The sequence below is a fragment of the Citrus clementina genome, unplaced genomic scaffold (genome assembly GCF_000493195.1).
Source record: "Citrus clementina cultivar Clemenules unplaced genomic scaffold, Citrus_clementina_v1.0 scaffold_4, whole genome shotgun sequence".
In the NCBI taxonomy this organism is placed as follows: Eukaryota; Viridiplantae; Streptophyta; class Magnoliopsida; order Sapindales; family Rutaceae; genus Citrus; species Citrus x clementina.
Window position 1 is genome coordinate 7,572,302 of NW_006262274.1, and position 14,211 is coordinate 7,586,512.

At 36.9% G+C, this 14,211-nt stretch overlaps 1 protein-coding gene across 1 annotated transcript; it reads right to left on the reverse strand.

Annotated features, from left to right (window-relative positions):
* Nucleotides 1-952: 952 nt before the first annotated feature.
* Nucleotides 953-3,936, reverse strand: LOC18043219 (probable leucine-rich repeat receptor-like protein kinase At1g35710). The gene is made up of 6 exons (XM_024186126.1): nucleotides 3,719-3,936; nucleotides 3,447-3,591; nucleotides 3,003-3,254; nucleotides 2,106-2,330; nucleotides 1,647-1,783; nucleotides 953-1,063 (listed from the first exon to the last, which is right to left on the reverse strand). The coding sequence occupies exons 1-6, from the start codon at nucleotides 3,860-3,862 to the stop codon at nucleotides 953-955; spliced, it is 1,014 nt and encodes a 337-aa protein (XP_024041894.1). The 5' UTR covers nucleotides 3,863-3,936.
* Nucleotides 3,937-14,211: the final 10,275 nt, after the last annotated feature.

Consider the following 14,211-nt stretch of genomic DNA (forward strand, 5'->3'; position numbering starts at 1 on the left):
AATACCGACTGGAGAGACGATGAAGAGAAAACTTCCCCTTAGAGAGAATTTCGAATTCTGGTGTGAAGTTTGTCGAGGAGCTCAGAAGAAATGAAGAGAAACTTCATATATGCATGGTTATGACATTGGACTCTTCGGCTCAAAGCAAATTTTTCTTGATCATGACCTGACATTAGTTTATCTTTTGCTGGCAGGTAGTTGGCGGGATATCACTAACCACAACTTATGCAGAAGCTTCCTAACATCAGCGGTGGGTCCAGGATGTTTGATCGGATCAGCTAAATTATTGTATATGTTTGTGTGAATATTTACAAAGGAGTGAAAAAACTAATATATTAAATATCAAGAACCTCGTTCTGAATGAAGTTTATATATATAATTTGTAAAATAAACTAATAATTAAAATGACAATTTACCCTTTTAACTCGTAGAGATACAACCTTAAATAATAACAAGAGAGGAGCTCTCCAGGATGCTTGTAGTGTCTAAAAAATTATCATCAATGAAAATGGGAATGGGAGGGCGTGGTGGGGTTGATGATCTAAGACTCTTTGCTCATCACTGGTGGCCGTAATAATGGGGGCTTGGAGCACCTTCACTTCAACCCCCAGCAGCTCCTCGGCCTTTACCACTCAATGAGCAAACCCTCTGGCGGCAGCAGCATCTCCTGTGGCTATCATTGTTGCTGAACGATAAATTTGTGCTGCCCCTGAGAAGCTGAAATTGCAAGAACAAGGCAGCAACTCAAAAACCAGCAATCTTTTAAATGTAAGCAAGCATAATAATTATTCATAAAACGTTGAAACACAAAGTCCTGCTAGATTCAAAATTTAGAAGACTCGTGATACAATAAGAACTTAAAGTGTATATACGATTATGCATTACAAGTGAAGTTGCATGCTATATGAAGTTTTAAAATATGTCTCACTTTTCAATGATTTCTGGTAAATCGCTAATCCGATAATATCAAATATCCTTCATAATCTTCATCTTCCTCTTCTTCGTCGTCATCGTCTTCTTTAGATATTTTTCCTCCTTCAACACCGTTAACCATATTTTTCAACTGCAATGTCAGTTTGGAAGTAATATTTATGAAGTTCAACAAGTTTCAAATTTTGATATTGTTTGAAATGTGAATGATAAGTACAACTTCTACCATTATTTATAGAAAAATATGCAATATTGGCTTTGAGGAAATATAATAAAGTTTACAATTAAGAAAGGTGTAATCCTAAATCTCGAAAAATCTGATACTAAATCTTAAAATGTAAATATTTAAATCCCGAAGAATCCGATGCATATTCTAACAGATAGTGTTATAATTGTTGGATTTACATGGAGTCTAATTATAGTATTAACGTTAGTACTCGAATTCTCATATGATCTAAACTTCTCTTGAGTAAAACTCACATGGGAGATTTGTGATCCATAAATAATTATATAAAAAAAAGATAGTAATTAAATCATAATCGGGAGCGCTTAGATCTTTTTTATTTTTACTATGAAGAGCTCAATCGGGAGAAAATTTAAATTTTTAAGGGGAAAAAGCAACCCACACTCCCGAAGTTTGCTTAAATAGTCACACAAACCCCCTTAATTTCATAAATGATGGATTGCATACCATTAAGTCTAAATTTCATAAATACTGTAATATTTTTATCTAATGATGAAGATAACGATGAGAGGAGCTCTCTAGGATGCTTTCCCATTAGTACTTCTAGTGCCACCACTCCAAAGCTATAAACATCAGATTTCTCCGTCACAACCATGGTGTAGGCAAGTTCTGTATGAAAACAGAAGCCTTTATTAGTGATGTTTCCTAAATAATAACAAGAGCAATTTGTTTATATCTTTGAGCTTCTGCAGCAAGGTATGACAGAGAACCATATGTTTTTAACTGATATTTAAAGTGTATTTTTTTTTTAAAAAAAAGTGAAACTGGTAGGCAAAGTTCAAATTCATTTTTCCAGCTCTTTACCTATTCAAAAATTTGAACCTAAGTAGCTAATTAAATAAAACTGCTTAAAAATTACTTAACCGAGTATATACAAAAATTAATTAAAAGAATAATTAAAGAAGCAGAAGAAGAATAGCTAGAAGATTACCAGGAGCAATATATCCATAAGTGCCAGCCAATAGAGTTCGATTGGATGAGTCAAAATTTAATAATCTAGCAACGCCAAAGTCAGCAACAAATGCTTCTAATTCTGAGTTGAGTAGAACGTTGTTGCTTGATATGTCGCGGTGAACAATTGGTGGTGTGCAGTCATGATGCAAGTATGACAAAGCATGAGCCATGCCCTTCACACCGTTCACCCTTTTAGTCCAATCCAACCCAACAGCTTCCTCATCTATGCGTAGAATACATAACAAGCTTCCCATTTCCATGTACTCATAGATCAAGAACACGCAGTTCTCGTGCAAACAAAAGCCGTAAAGCTTTACGATATTTCGATGCCGTATTTGGGACAGTAGACGAGCCTCATTCCGGAAACTCTCGAGGGAAGCTAACTCCTCAGTTTCTGAACGGTGAAGCTTCTTCAAAGCAACCACTTTTCCACTGGGCAGCCGTGCTCTGTAAACGCTGCCGTAGCCTCCGGTTCCAATGCAGTATTTGATATGGAAATCCTCAGTAGCTTCAATCATGTCTTGAAATGTAATTCTACCGTCGTAATTCCAAATTGCAAACTCATCAGCGCACTTGGTGATTTCTTCTGTCTCAGCTGGTTCAACTCTCTTATCCCTTCGTCTACGGACAAACAAGATTCCAAATATCAAGGCAAGGAATGCGACCATAGGGAGAATAATTGCAACCAAGCGAGTGACAATCTTTTTGTGATGTGGCGGTGGCGAATTTGCCGAAGTATTTGGGATTTCTACCTCGAAATTGTTGCCTGACACATATAAGAGAGGCACTTTTTTGACAGATTCAGGGATGCTACCGGAAAGGCTATTCATGGAAAGGTTCACGGTATCTATGCGTCGAATTTCTCCAAGCTGGGAAGGTATTTTACCATTAATCAAGTTATGGCTTAAATCAAGATAATTTAGTTCTTGAAGTTTGCCAATCTCTGACGGAATGCTTCCGCTTAACAAGTTGTTTCCCAATATTAATATCCGCAGCTTTGAGCAATTCATGAGTTCTGGAGGAATTGGACCATCAAGTTTGTTGTTGTACATATTTAAAGTAGTTAGCTGAGTCAAATGACCCAGGGACGACGGGATTGGACCAACAAGTTTGTTTTCGGACAATTCTAAATCTGTCAACCTATTTAAATGACCAAGTGTTAAAGGAATAGATCCAGTTAGATTGTTATATTCCAGGGACAGAGATGTCAAGTTGACTAAACCAGCTATGGTGGAAGGAATTGGACCTTCAAGTTTGTTGTCGGACAGGTCAAGAACTTGAAGAAAGTTCAAATTCCCGATTTCTAATGGGATGGAACCATTGATTAGGTTTGAGTGCATATAAAAAGTAGTTAGCTGAGTCAAATGACCTACAGACGAAGGGATTGGGCCAACAAGTTTGTTCTGGGACAAGTCTAAACTTCTCAACCTCTTTAAATGGCCAAGTGTTTGAAGGAATTGAACCTCCAATTTCATTTCAGGACAGGTCAAGAACTTGAAGAAAGTTCAAATTCCCGATTTCTAATGGGATGGAAACATCAATGTGGTTTGAGGCAATAGCCAAAGTAGTTAGATGGGTTAGATGACCTACAATGGAGGGGATATTACCAACAAGGGAGTTAGAAGACAAGTGCAAATTTTCCAATTTGCTTAGACGACCAAGAGTTGGAGGGATATATCCCCAGAGGAAATTATCAGATAGATCCAGGTGGACGAGATTCCTCCATCTCCCCATCTCTGAAGGGATAATTCCTGTTGCGCATGTGATTTATGAAAAACGAGATCAGTATTCACTATCCTCATAGAAATAAAATTTATAAAGAAATGCTTAGGTTGTAAAAATTAATAGATTTTTTAGTGCTCTAATAGTTTTTTTTTTCTTATTTTTTGTTGGGGCTCGTCAATGCTGCAAATTTTAGACTGAAAGTTAAATCTGCAGATGCAACAAATATATCAATAAATTAATACAAAACTATGGAGATTAGAGAGAATCACTCTCAGTGCTCTCAATTGACTACCCTATTGTTGTGCAAATTTTAATGAACTCGCAAGCGCACGAATCTATTGTAGTATAGACTAATGGTGACGAGTGTCGATCCCACGAGGAGGTGGATTTTAATTATATATAGAATTAATTTTGTAAATGGGTGGTTGGAATTGTGGTGGAAGTGATTTAAATTATCCTAAAATTGGAATTGAAATGGCGATAATAAATTCTAAAATTGGACTTGCAATGGCGAGAATAAATTGAAGAGAAATCTATTAAAATGACTTATTTGGGTATCTGGATCCGTATCAACATGCATCATGGGCTAAATATTCCTTATTAATGCCAATTAAATCATGAGGGGGGAATCCACACCTCATGAACCACGCTCTAATCAATATGGTGCTAAGGGCTTATCGTGCCAAATAATAATAACCTTGTACTAGAGGGCCGGTGAAACCAAGGCGGTACTAGACAAGATTAGTATTATTTGTCGACGAGAAGTCAAAACATCCACAAAAACTAGAGGGGAAGAGAAAATAAATTTACCAAATTAAGCCCATGACACATGTTGAGACTTCACCTTCAACCCAAGCTTGAAAGAAAATTAGCCACTCATAATTGAACTAGGGGCAAAATGAGAATTTATTAAAATACGAAGAAAATACAAGATAAAGAAGGAATTACAGAAAATAAAGTCCAAAAATGGATTCAGCGATATCAAATTAGGGGGGGGAGGCCCCCTTTTTATAGATACATGGAGTAAATTATGGCCATCGGATTAAAAACAGTTTGGACGCTCAGGATTACGCCACGTCATCAGTCAACAGTCCACGGTTTGACCACGTGGATGAACAGTAATACGGTTTGACTCGGATGAACAGTAACGCGGTTTGGTTGAAAATAATCCTGTGTGATGCATGTACCGTACGCGAGATTTTTCGTCCACTGATATGCTGCCACGTCACCATCAACAGTACATAAGAATTTTAGCCCAACAGGATCGTGACACCTCATCAGTCAATGCCACATCATCATCTGTCTATGTGAACAGTGTCGTGAACAGTAACGTATATACAGTACCGTACACGTGAATAGTACCGTACATGTGATCAGTGCCATTTTTCTTTTTATGCTTCTCCTAAGGTTTTCGACCGTCCTGAGTTCAAAAGTGATGTCCGTTTTGCCATCTGATTTCTCGTTTATTGTGAAATGACTATGATGCCCCTAAAATACATAAAATACTTAATTAAAATAAAACACATGTAATTAAATCACAAGAAAGTTAAATACATAAAAGTAAGGGTTGTTAATAAGACTTGAAATGTAAAATGACGGTTTTCTCCTTTATAAATATGCATTTTCTAACACTCAACACACCCCCCAACCAGTTTATTGCTAGTCCCTAGCAAATAAAGCGAAAACAAAAAAAATAATTTTTTTTAATAGAAACACTCATATTTATTCCATCAGATTAATGATAGCAATTAAATAAAAGTATAAGCATTATCTCCAGTCTAAAGCAACATCACACCCACATCAACCATCCACATGAATCAGCCCAGTAGACTTTGTCATAGCTACTTTCAAGAATGACATGTCAAACCCCAAACTGGAAGTAGTGACACTCTCACAAAGAAATTAAAACCAATAAAAATAGTCACTCCAATGAATGGTAATTGAGAGAGAAAATAATAAAGAAGTGATATCACATGCTCTCACCAAAATGAAATAAATATGCCCTCAGCTTAGAAATAATACGATCTCAAGTCAAATAAAAATGCTAGTTAACCCAATTTATTTGTCTTATTTATTTATTTATTTATTTTTATTATGCAGCACTACATCTTTTTAGCTCATATAACTAGCTTCTACTTCAGACTATAGTTCCCTAAACTCAAGAAGGACTTTTATTAGGACGTACCGTAGGTTAGGGACATGGTTAACAAAGAAGGGAAATAAGGAAAATAAAGTGTATGTTTGAGAAAAAAAAATTGCAGGGATTTTTTTTTTTTTGGAAGTTGCAAGGTGGATTTCACCTATTGTTGTTATTTTTTTATTTTTTATTTTTCTTTTGAAACAACAATTTTTGTTTTTTTGTTTTTTGTTTTTTTTTTACTTTTATTTGGCATAACTTCACTGAACAAAAATACTTATTTACATTTTTCTCAAACATAAATAGGTGATGGAACTTATAAGACATTGGGTAATACTCCAAATCGGAGTGGGTCAAGATAAGTTAAACAAATAAAAGGTTTTTTTTTTTTTTAAAAAAAGGCTCAAAATGGTTAACTATGGATATTTCACAAAAGGGATGGCTAGAAAGGCTCAAACGGATCAAAGATGGCCTTTCCATCGTCTTTTAGGGCTCTAAATAATCATCCATATCTACTAGTTAGATGGGCCTCCCAATGTAGCAACATACATTTTTTTTTCTTTTTCTTTTTTTTTTATTTTACCATTTTTTTTAAGGGTTAACTCAAAAGAAATCTAGAGATCGTGTATAAAATAATAAACTGCTAAGCTGTATAGAGAATGGGCAAAAGGGTTACTCTCCAAGAAAATGATAGGCTCAACAACTCACTTGGCATTTATTTATAGCATGTTCATTCCTTCAAGCAACTTATATTTGTCTCCGACATCAACATGTAAAGTAGCAAACATAGCGTAACATCACTTAAGACTAAAGATAATACAAATACTAAAATTTGAAATTAATCATGTCATCCAATGTTAAAACAAATCACACAAATTATTATTATTATTTTTTAAACAACATTCTACCCCCCAACCTATTCTAAGCATGAAAGGAAAATATGCATGCAGAAATGTGAATATGATGCAGAAAAACTAATTAGAAAAGTTACACTTAAAATGATGGAAAACCAAAATGATTTTTTTTTTAAAGAAGATGCGTTTCTAGAGGAACTACACTCCATATTCAGCCATCTTCGACTCACAAGTTGGAAAATGTATATTTATAGAGGAGAAATTAAAAAGAAGAAAAATAAACATAAAAACATAATACAGAAAAAGAAAATGTCTGAAATTTTTTTAATTTTTTTTTAATTTCTTTAACGATGAAGATGCGTTTCTAGAGTAACTATACTCCATATTCAGCCATCTTCAACACAAAAAGTTAGCAACAGTTAGTTTCTACAACAAAAAATTAGTAAAAACTTAACCAAAATTCCACATTTGTCGACTATTCCCTCCCCCCAACCAGAACGAAACATTATCCTCAATGTTTTAAAGGAAAGAAGTAGAGTTTAGAAGACATCACCTGGGTGGTGCAACACAGAAGAAAATATTTATAGGCGGAGAGTTAAATCTAATTTTTACTTCTTACTGCGGCTACTGTTACCATCATTATTTGGAGGCTCCAACCCCAACACAAAGGTCTAGGGGTCTGGGTCCGGTTTATAAGCTTGTAACAGATCAAGTAGCTCATTAGCAGTGTGAGCACAAATAAAGAGTTTTTTCGCATTAGGGGGAATGAAATAGTTTTTTATTGCATGGTTAAGAAATGCGATAAAGCCATCATAAAAGTTATTGACATTTAACAAACCGATGGGTTTCTGGTGGATGTACAGATGGGCCCAAGATGCTAGTGTGATAAGTGCCTCTAGTGTTGCAAGATCTCCTGGAAGGAAAATAAAAGCATCAGCATGATTAAGCATTTCAGTTATTCTTTCTTGCATACCTGAGACGACTAACTCTTCTCCAGTTGATGAGTCAAACGAACTACCCAAAGGTTTTAGGGCTCTTGGGATGATGCCTAACACTTGGCTGCCTCTGATAAAAGCTGCTTCTGAGACCATTTTTGTTAACCCTCGATTACCTCCTCCATACACCAAGTGTAATTTTCTCGCTGCTATGCTGCGACCAAGATCTATGGCTGCCTCAACAAACTCTTTATGTTTGCCATATGAAAATCCAGAAAGCACACAAATGTTCTTGAATTGTCTATTTGGAGTAGCTGCCATTGGGATACTTCTCAAAAAATAATTTGTTAGTGCTTGACAAAAAAAATCACATTTAAGAGTCTTGGTGACAATGGGTCACAGTTGTGTATGAGGTAACATGTCAGTGTCAAATAACGCGTAAAGCACGTGGCTCGCGAGTCAAAAAGGAAACAGTAAAAAGGGAAAAAGAAAACAATAATAAGGAAAAAGCAAACAGTAATAAAATTATTAAAGACAATAATGCACACAGTAAAACAATAGTGAAATAAAATAACAGTAAAGTGAAAGGATATTTACAGGTAGTTGCGACTGTGGCTCACATCTTCCTCTGGTTTTACGTCCAGAAACGGCTTGAACGCCCTCTATGGGTCGAGGATAGGCTTCATATCCAGTTTTCTTATAAATTGGCAAACAGGGTCGTTTATAGTCAGATTCCCGAGACTATATCGTGCATGCTCTTTCTGGAATAATGGCCATAACTGGAGAATCGCTCCTTGCACATATCCACTGGGATGCGTTTCAAGAGGCAAAAGGATATCATCCAATGACTCCTTATTCAAGCCATCCTTAATGAATTGAATCTTATCTTCCCTGTTATCAGACATCATTCCTAAAGAACATGGGTTTTTATTGCAACTCATTCTGGCACACTTATGACAAGCAACAGAAATTCTTCGAGCTCGTCATTTTCTTGCATAATTTCCTTTACCACAACCAGGCATGTATGTAATAAATTTTGGAGGTAACTCACCTGTCGATCGTACTTTAGCCTCGATTAACCAACGGATGTCAGCAGGTATGTTATTCCTCAAGAGTAATCGGATGCGTTCGGACCGAACTTTATAGATCGTAAGGAGGGCACTCTGACGAAGTAAAGGGAATCGCTTGTGAAGCTTCGCTAGAATCTCGTTTCTGTCCATACTTTCGCCTCAGAATATTAGTTATTATGGGAAACTGAAGTAACCGACTTGATTGTCACGGAGTACCGTTATCCGCCACTTCACCGGGGTAACAAACTAAAGCACACAAATAGAAAAACAAATTAAAACACACAAAGAAAATTAAAATCGTCCTCTTATTGAATTTACCTCAAGCTCCAACTGGATGTCATAAACACTTCTCTCAATGTCTCTGAGTTGGCTTTCTAAACCCTCAACATAGGCTACTAACTCTGGTGGTTGTAGAGTCCAAATACGATGTGTTTTACAAAATTGAATCTGTCTTTTGAGATGAGTTTTGACACGTTAAAGTGGTTTAAGAATGTTCAGGAGGAACGGTCTAAGTATGAGACTCATGATTAACAATGATAAGAGAAAACTTACTAGTTAAACAAACACACTTATGCAAAAATAATTTCAATTAGCAAAAGAATAATATAAAGAAAGAAAGAAAAATCAAATCAACGAAAAGAAAAATCAATTCAAATCTGGTGGGTCACTCAAATTTATTTCGGTGTCTTCTCCATGTGGTTGGTATTCTAGATATGGTTTTAATCTTTGACCATTAACTTTAAACGTGACACCGTTCTTTGGGTCCTTAATTTCAATTGCCCTATGTGGAAAAATAGTATGAACAATAAATGGGCCAGACCAACGAGAGCGTAACTTACCTGGGAATAGGTGCAAACGAGAATTGAATAAAAGCACTTTCTGACCTGGAGTGAAAGATTTTCTCATAATTTGCTTGTCATGGAAGGCTTTCATTCGTTGCTTGTAAATCTTGGCATTTTCGTACGCGTCATTGCGAATTTCTTCAAGTTCTGCCAGCTGTAATCTTCTTTCTGAGCTGGCTTGCTGCATGTCAAAATTGAATTTCTTGATGGCCCAATATGCACGATGCTCGAGTTCCACAGGTAGGTGGCAAGCTTTTCCATACACTAGCCTGTAGGGTGACATCCCAATCGGGGTCTTGAAAGCCGTTCTATATGCCCATAATGCACCATCAAGTCTTAATGACCAATCTTTCCTGTCTGGCCTCACTGTCTTTTCTAATATGTGCTTTATTTCTCGATTGGAAATCTCAACTTGGGCACTGGTTTGCGGATGATACGGGGTCGCCACTTTGTGTGTGATTGAATACTTTGTCAAAAGAGCCTTGAATGGTTTGTTACAAAAGTGGGCACCACCATCACTGATTATTGCTCGAGGGAATCCAAAGCGCGAAACAATGTTGCTTTTCAAAAATCCTATCACCACCTTGTGATCATTGGTCCTACATGAAATTGCTTCTACCCATTTCGATATGTAGTCAACAGCAACCAATATGTATTGATGGCCAAAAGAATGGGGAAAGGGTCCCATGAAGTCGATACCCCATACATCAAAAATCTCAACCACTAAAATTGGATTTAGTGGCATCATGTTCCTTCGTGTAATGCTCCCCATTCGTTGACACCTATCACATGAAGAACAAAAAGTGTAAGCATCTTGAAATATAGTTGGCCAATAAAAACCACATTGTAAAACTTTAGTTGCTGTTTTCTTAGCACTGAAATGGCCTCCACAAGCTTGTTCATGGCAGAATGAAAGAATATTCTGAATTTCATTTTCTGGGACATATCGTCTAACAATTTGGTCTGCACAATACTTGAACAAATACGGGTCATCCCAAAAGAAATTCTTTATCTCTGCAAATAATTTAGCCTTATCTTGCTTGGTCCAATGCTCTGGAAGTTTACCTGTAACAAGATAATTAACTATATCACCATACCAAGGCAATACTTCCGCACTCATTAATTGTTCATCTGGAAATGACTCATTCAATATTAATGGCTCTGTAATTGTGTCAAAATGGAGACGAGAGAGGTGGTCCGCCACAACATTTTCTGTCCCTTTCTTATCTTTGAATTCCAAGTCAAATTCCTGCAAAAGTAACACCCAATGAATTAGTCTGGCTTTTGCATATTTCTTTATGAGAAGATATTTAAGAGCAGCATGATCCGTGAATATAATTATTTTACAACCAATGAGATAGGATCGAAATTTTTCCAATGCAAACACTACTGCTAGCATTTCTTTTTCAGTAGTTGAATAATTCAACTGGGCATCATTTAATGTCATACTAGCATAGTAAATAACGTGGGGAATTCGATCAACTCTTTGTCCTAATACTGCTCCTACTGCATAATCAGATGCATCACACATGAGCTCAAATGGTAAGTTCCAGTTCGGGGACTGAATGATGGGTGATGATGTCAATAAATGCTTTAATTTTTCAAACGCAACAAGACATGAATCATCAAAGACAAAAGGTACATCCTTAGCAAGTAGATTGCATAAGGGTCTAGAAACTTTGCTAAAATCTTTAATGAAACGTCTATAGAAACCAGCATGCCCAAGGAAAGATCTTACTTCTCTGACTATTTTGGGTGGAGGAAGATTAGAAATGAGATCCACTTTAGCTTTGTCAACCTCAATACCATTGCTCGAAATAATGTGACCAAGAACAATACCTTGTTTTACCATAAAATGGCACTTCTCCCAATTTAAGATCAAGTTCTTCTCAATACATCTCTGCAGAACTAGTGTTAGATGATGTAAACATTGATCAAACGAATCACCAAAGACAGAAAAGTCATCCATAAAGACTTCAAGGAATCGTTCAACCATATCAGAAAAAATGCTCAACATGCATCGTTGAAATGTAGCAGGTGCATTACATAATCCAAATGGCATTCTCCTATATGCAAAAGTGCCAAAAGGGCAAGTGAAAGTGGTTTTCTCCTGATCTTTTGGTGCTATGGGGATCTGATTATATCCTGAGTAGCCATCTAAAAAGCAATAAAATTCATGACCTGCTAATCTATCAAGCATTTGATCAATAAATGGTAAAGGAAAATGGTCTTTACGTGTGACAGAATTCAACTTTCTATAATCAATGCATACACGCCATTCTGTAGTTACTCTAGTTGGTATCAATTCATTATCAGCATTCATAACTACTGTGACTCCTGACTTTTTAGGGACAACTTGTACAGGACTGACCCATGAACTATCAGAAATTGGGTAAATGATACCTGCGTCTAATAGCTTAAGGACTTCAGTTCTAACAACTTCTTTCATATTAGGATTTAACCGACGTTGCATTTCCCTAGTAGATTTAGCATTTTCATCGAGGTGAATGTAATGCATGCAGTCTACTGGGTTTATACCTTTCATGTCTGCTATAGTCCATCCTAATGCTCCTTTGTGCTCTTTTAAAACATCCAACAACTTACCTTTTTGTTCGTCATTGAGGGATGATGAGATGATTACCGGCAGAGTGCTTTCTTCTCCCAAAAATGCATATTCCAGAGTGTTGGGTAATGGTTTGAGCTCGAGTTTCGGTGGTGATTCTGATGATGGGATGAGTTTCTTCTCTGATGGTGCTAGTTGTTCAACTCTTGACTTCCATTTATTAGTGTCCATGGATGGTGCTAAGTCAAGTAGGGCATTGACCTCATCGACCGATCTGTTAATATTAAAATCAAAACCAAAGTGAGTTAAACATGTTTGTAAAGGATCATCACTAAGGTTTGAAAGAAAAGTGTTATCAACTATTGTTTCAATTAAATCCACATCAATAATTCCATCATCTGCATTGTGAGGTTGTTTGGCAATGTTGAAGATGTTCAGTTCCATAGTCATATTGCCGAAGGACAACTGCATATTTCCAGTTCTGCATTGAATGTGAGCATCCGCAGTTGCCAAGAAAGGTCGGCCTAGGATAATGGGGATGTGCTTCCTTGAATCCTGTATTGGTTGAGTGTCAATTACAATGAAATCAACAGGAAAATAGAACTTGTCTACCTGGATAAGCACGTCCTCCACAATACCACGAGGTATTTTTGTGGACCAATCTGCAAGTTGTAACACCAATGGAGTTGGGTGTAATTCTCTCAATCCAAGTTTCACGAATACTGAATAAGGCAACAGATTTACACTAGCTCCTAAATCCAACAAAGCATTCTCAATTGTGTGGTTCCCTATACTGCATGAGATAGTGGGGGAGCCTGGGTTTTTGCATTTTAAAGGAATTTTATGTTGGAGTATAGAACTAACGTTTTCTGTTAAAAATGCCTTCTTTTGAACATGTATATTTCTCTTTTTAGTACAAAGGTCTTTAAGAAACTTGGCATAAGATGGAACTTGTTTAATAGCATCAAGCAAAAGGATGTTAACACTTACCTGTTTGAAGATTTCAAGAATCTCACCTGTGGATTTTCCCTTTTTTCCTTTAGCTAATCTCTGAGGAAATGGAGCTTTGGGAACATATTCCCGTGGGTTGGTTTTTTCTTTCTCCTCCGGTGATGAGTCCTCAAGACTCACATGTACAATTTGATTTTCTTTTGTCACCGACATCTCCACTTTGTTGTCGACTTCTTTTCCTTTTCTCAAGGTCATAACTGCTTTGACTTCTCCATGCTGTTGTAGTGAACTGGTACTTGCTTCATGCACTCCTTTAGGATTAGGCACTGGTTGACTTAGAAATTTACCTTTCCCAACAGTCATTGCCAAGGTCTGAACTGAAGAAGCCAGTTGTCCCACCATCTTCTCGAGGCTTGAAACTGATTGGGCTTATGAGTTGAAGCCCGCTCTCAATTCATTTCGTAGTCCATCAATGGTGCGGTTCTGTTGCTCAATCGTGGAGTGAATAACATTCTTGAAATTCTGGAATGCATCCTCCCATGGTCTGGGTTGAGAGTAGTTCTGGTTTTGATTGTATGGACTAAATGGGGGCTGAGAGGCTTAAGGATTTTGTGGAATTTGTTGCATTGGTGTAGCTGGAGCTGCTGGTCCATTCTGTTGGAATCCTTGAGACCATGAAAAATTAGGGTGGTCTCTCCATCCAGGGTTATATGTGTTGGAGTATGGGTTGTAATTTGATGGCTTTCTCATTACACCTATGGCATTGGCTTGATCTGAGTATAAGTCATGGTCATGTGGCTCTGTTGATTTAGCAGTCGATAACGATGCTATTTGTCGAGCAAGACCTTCAACCATCTCCTTGACTTCTTTGATTCCCGAAGTTGACTCGCCAATTTGAACCTCATTCACTCCTTTAATTCTTCTAGTATTCCGGAGTGATCGACTCCGTTGTTGGGAATTATCCGCTTGTCGTTGAAAGAATTCCCAAATCTCTGATGCACTTTTT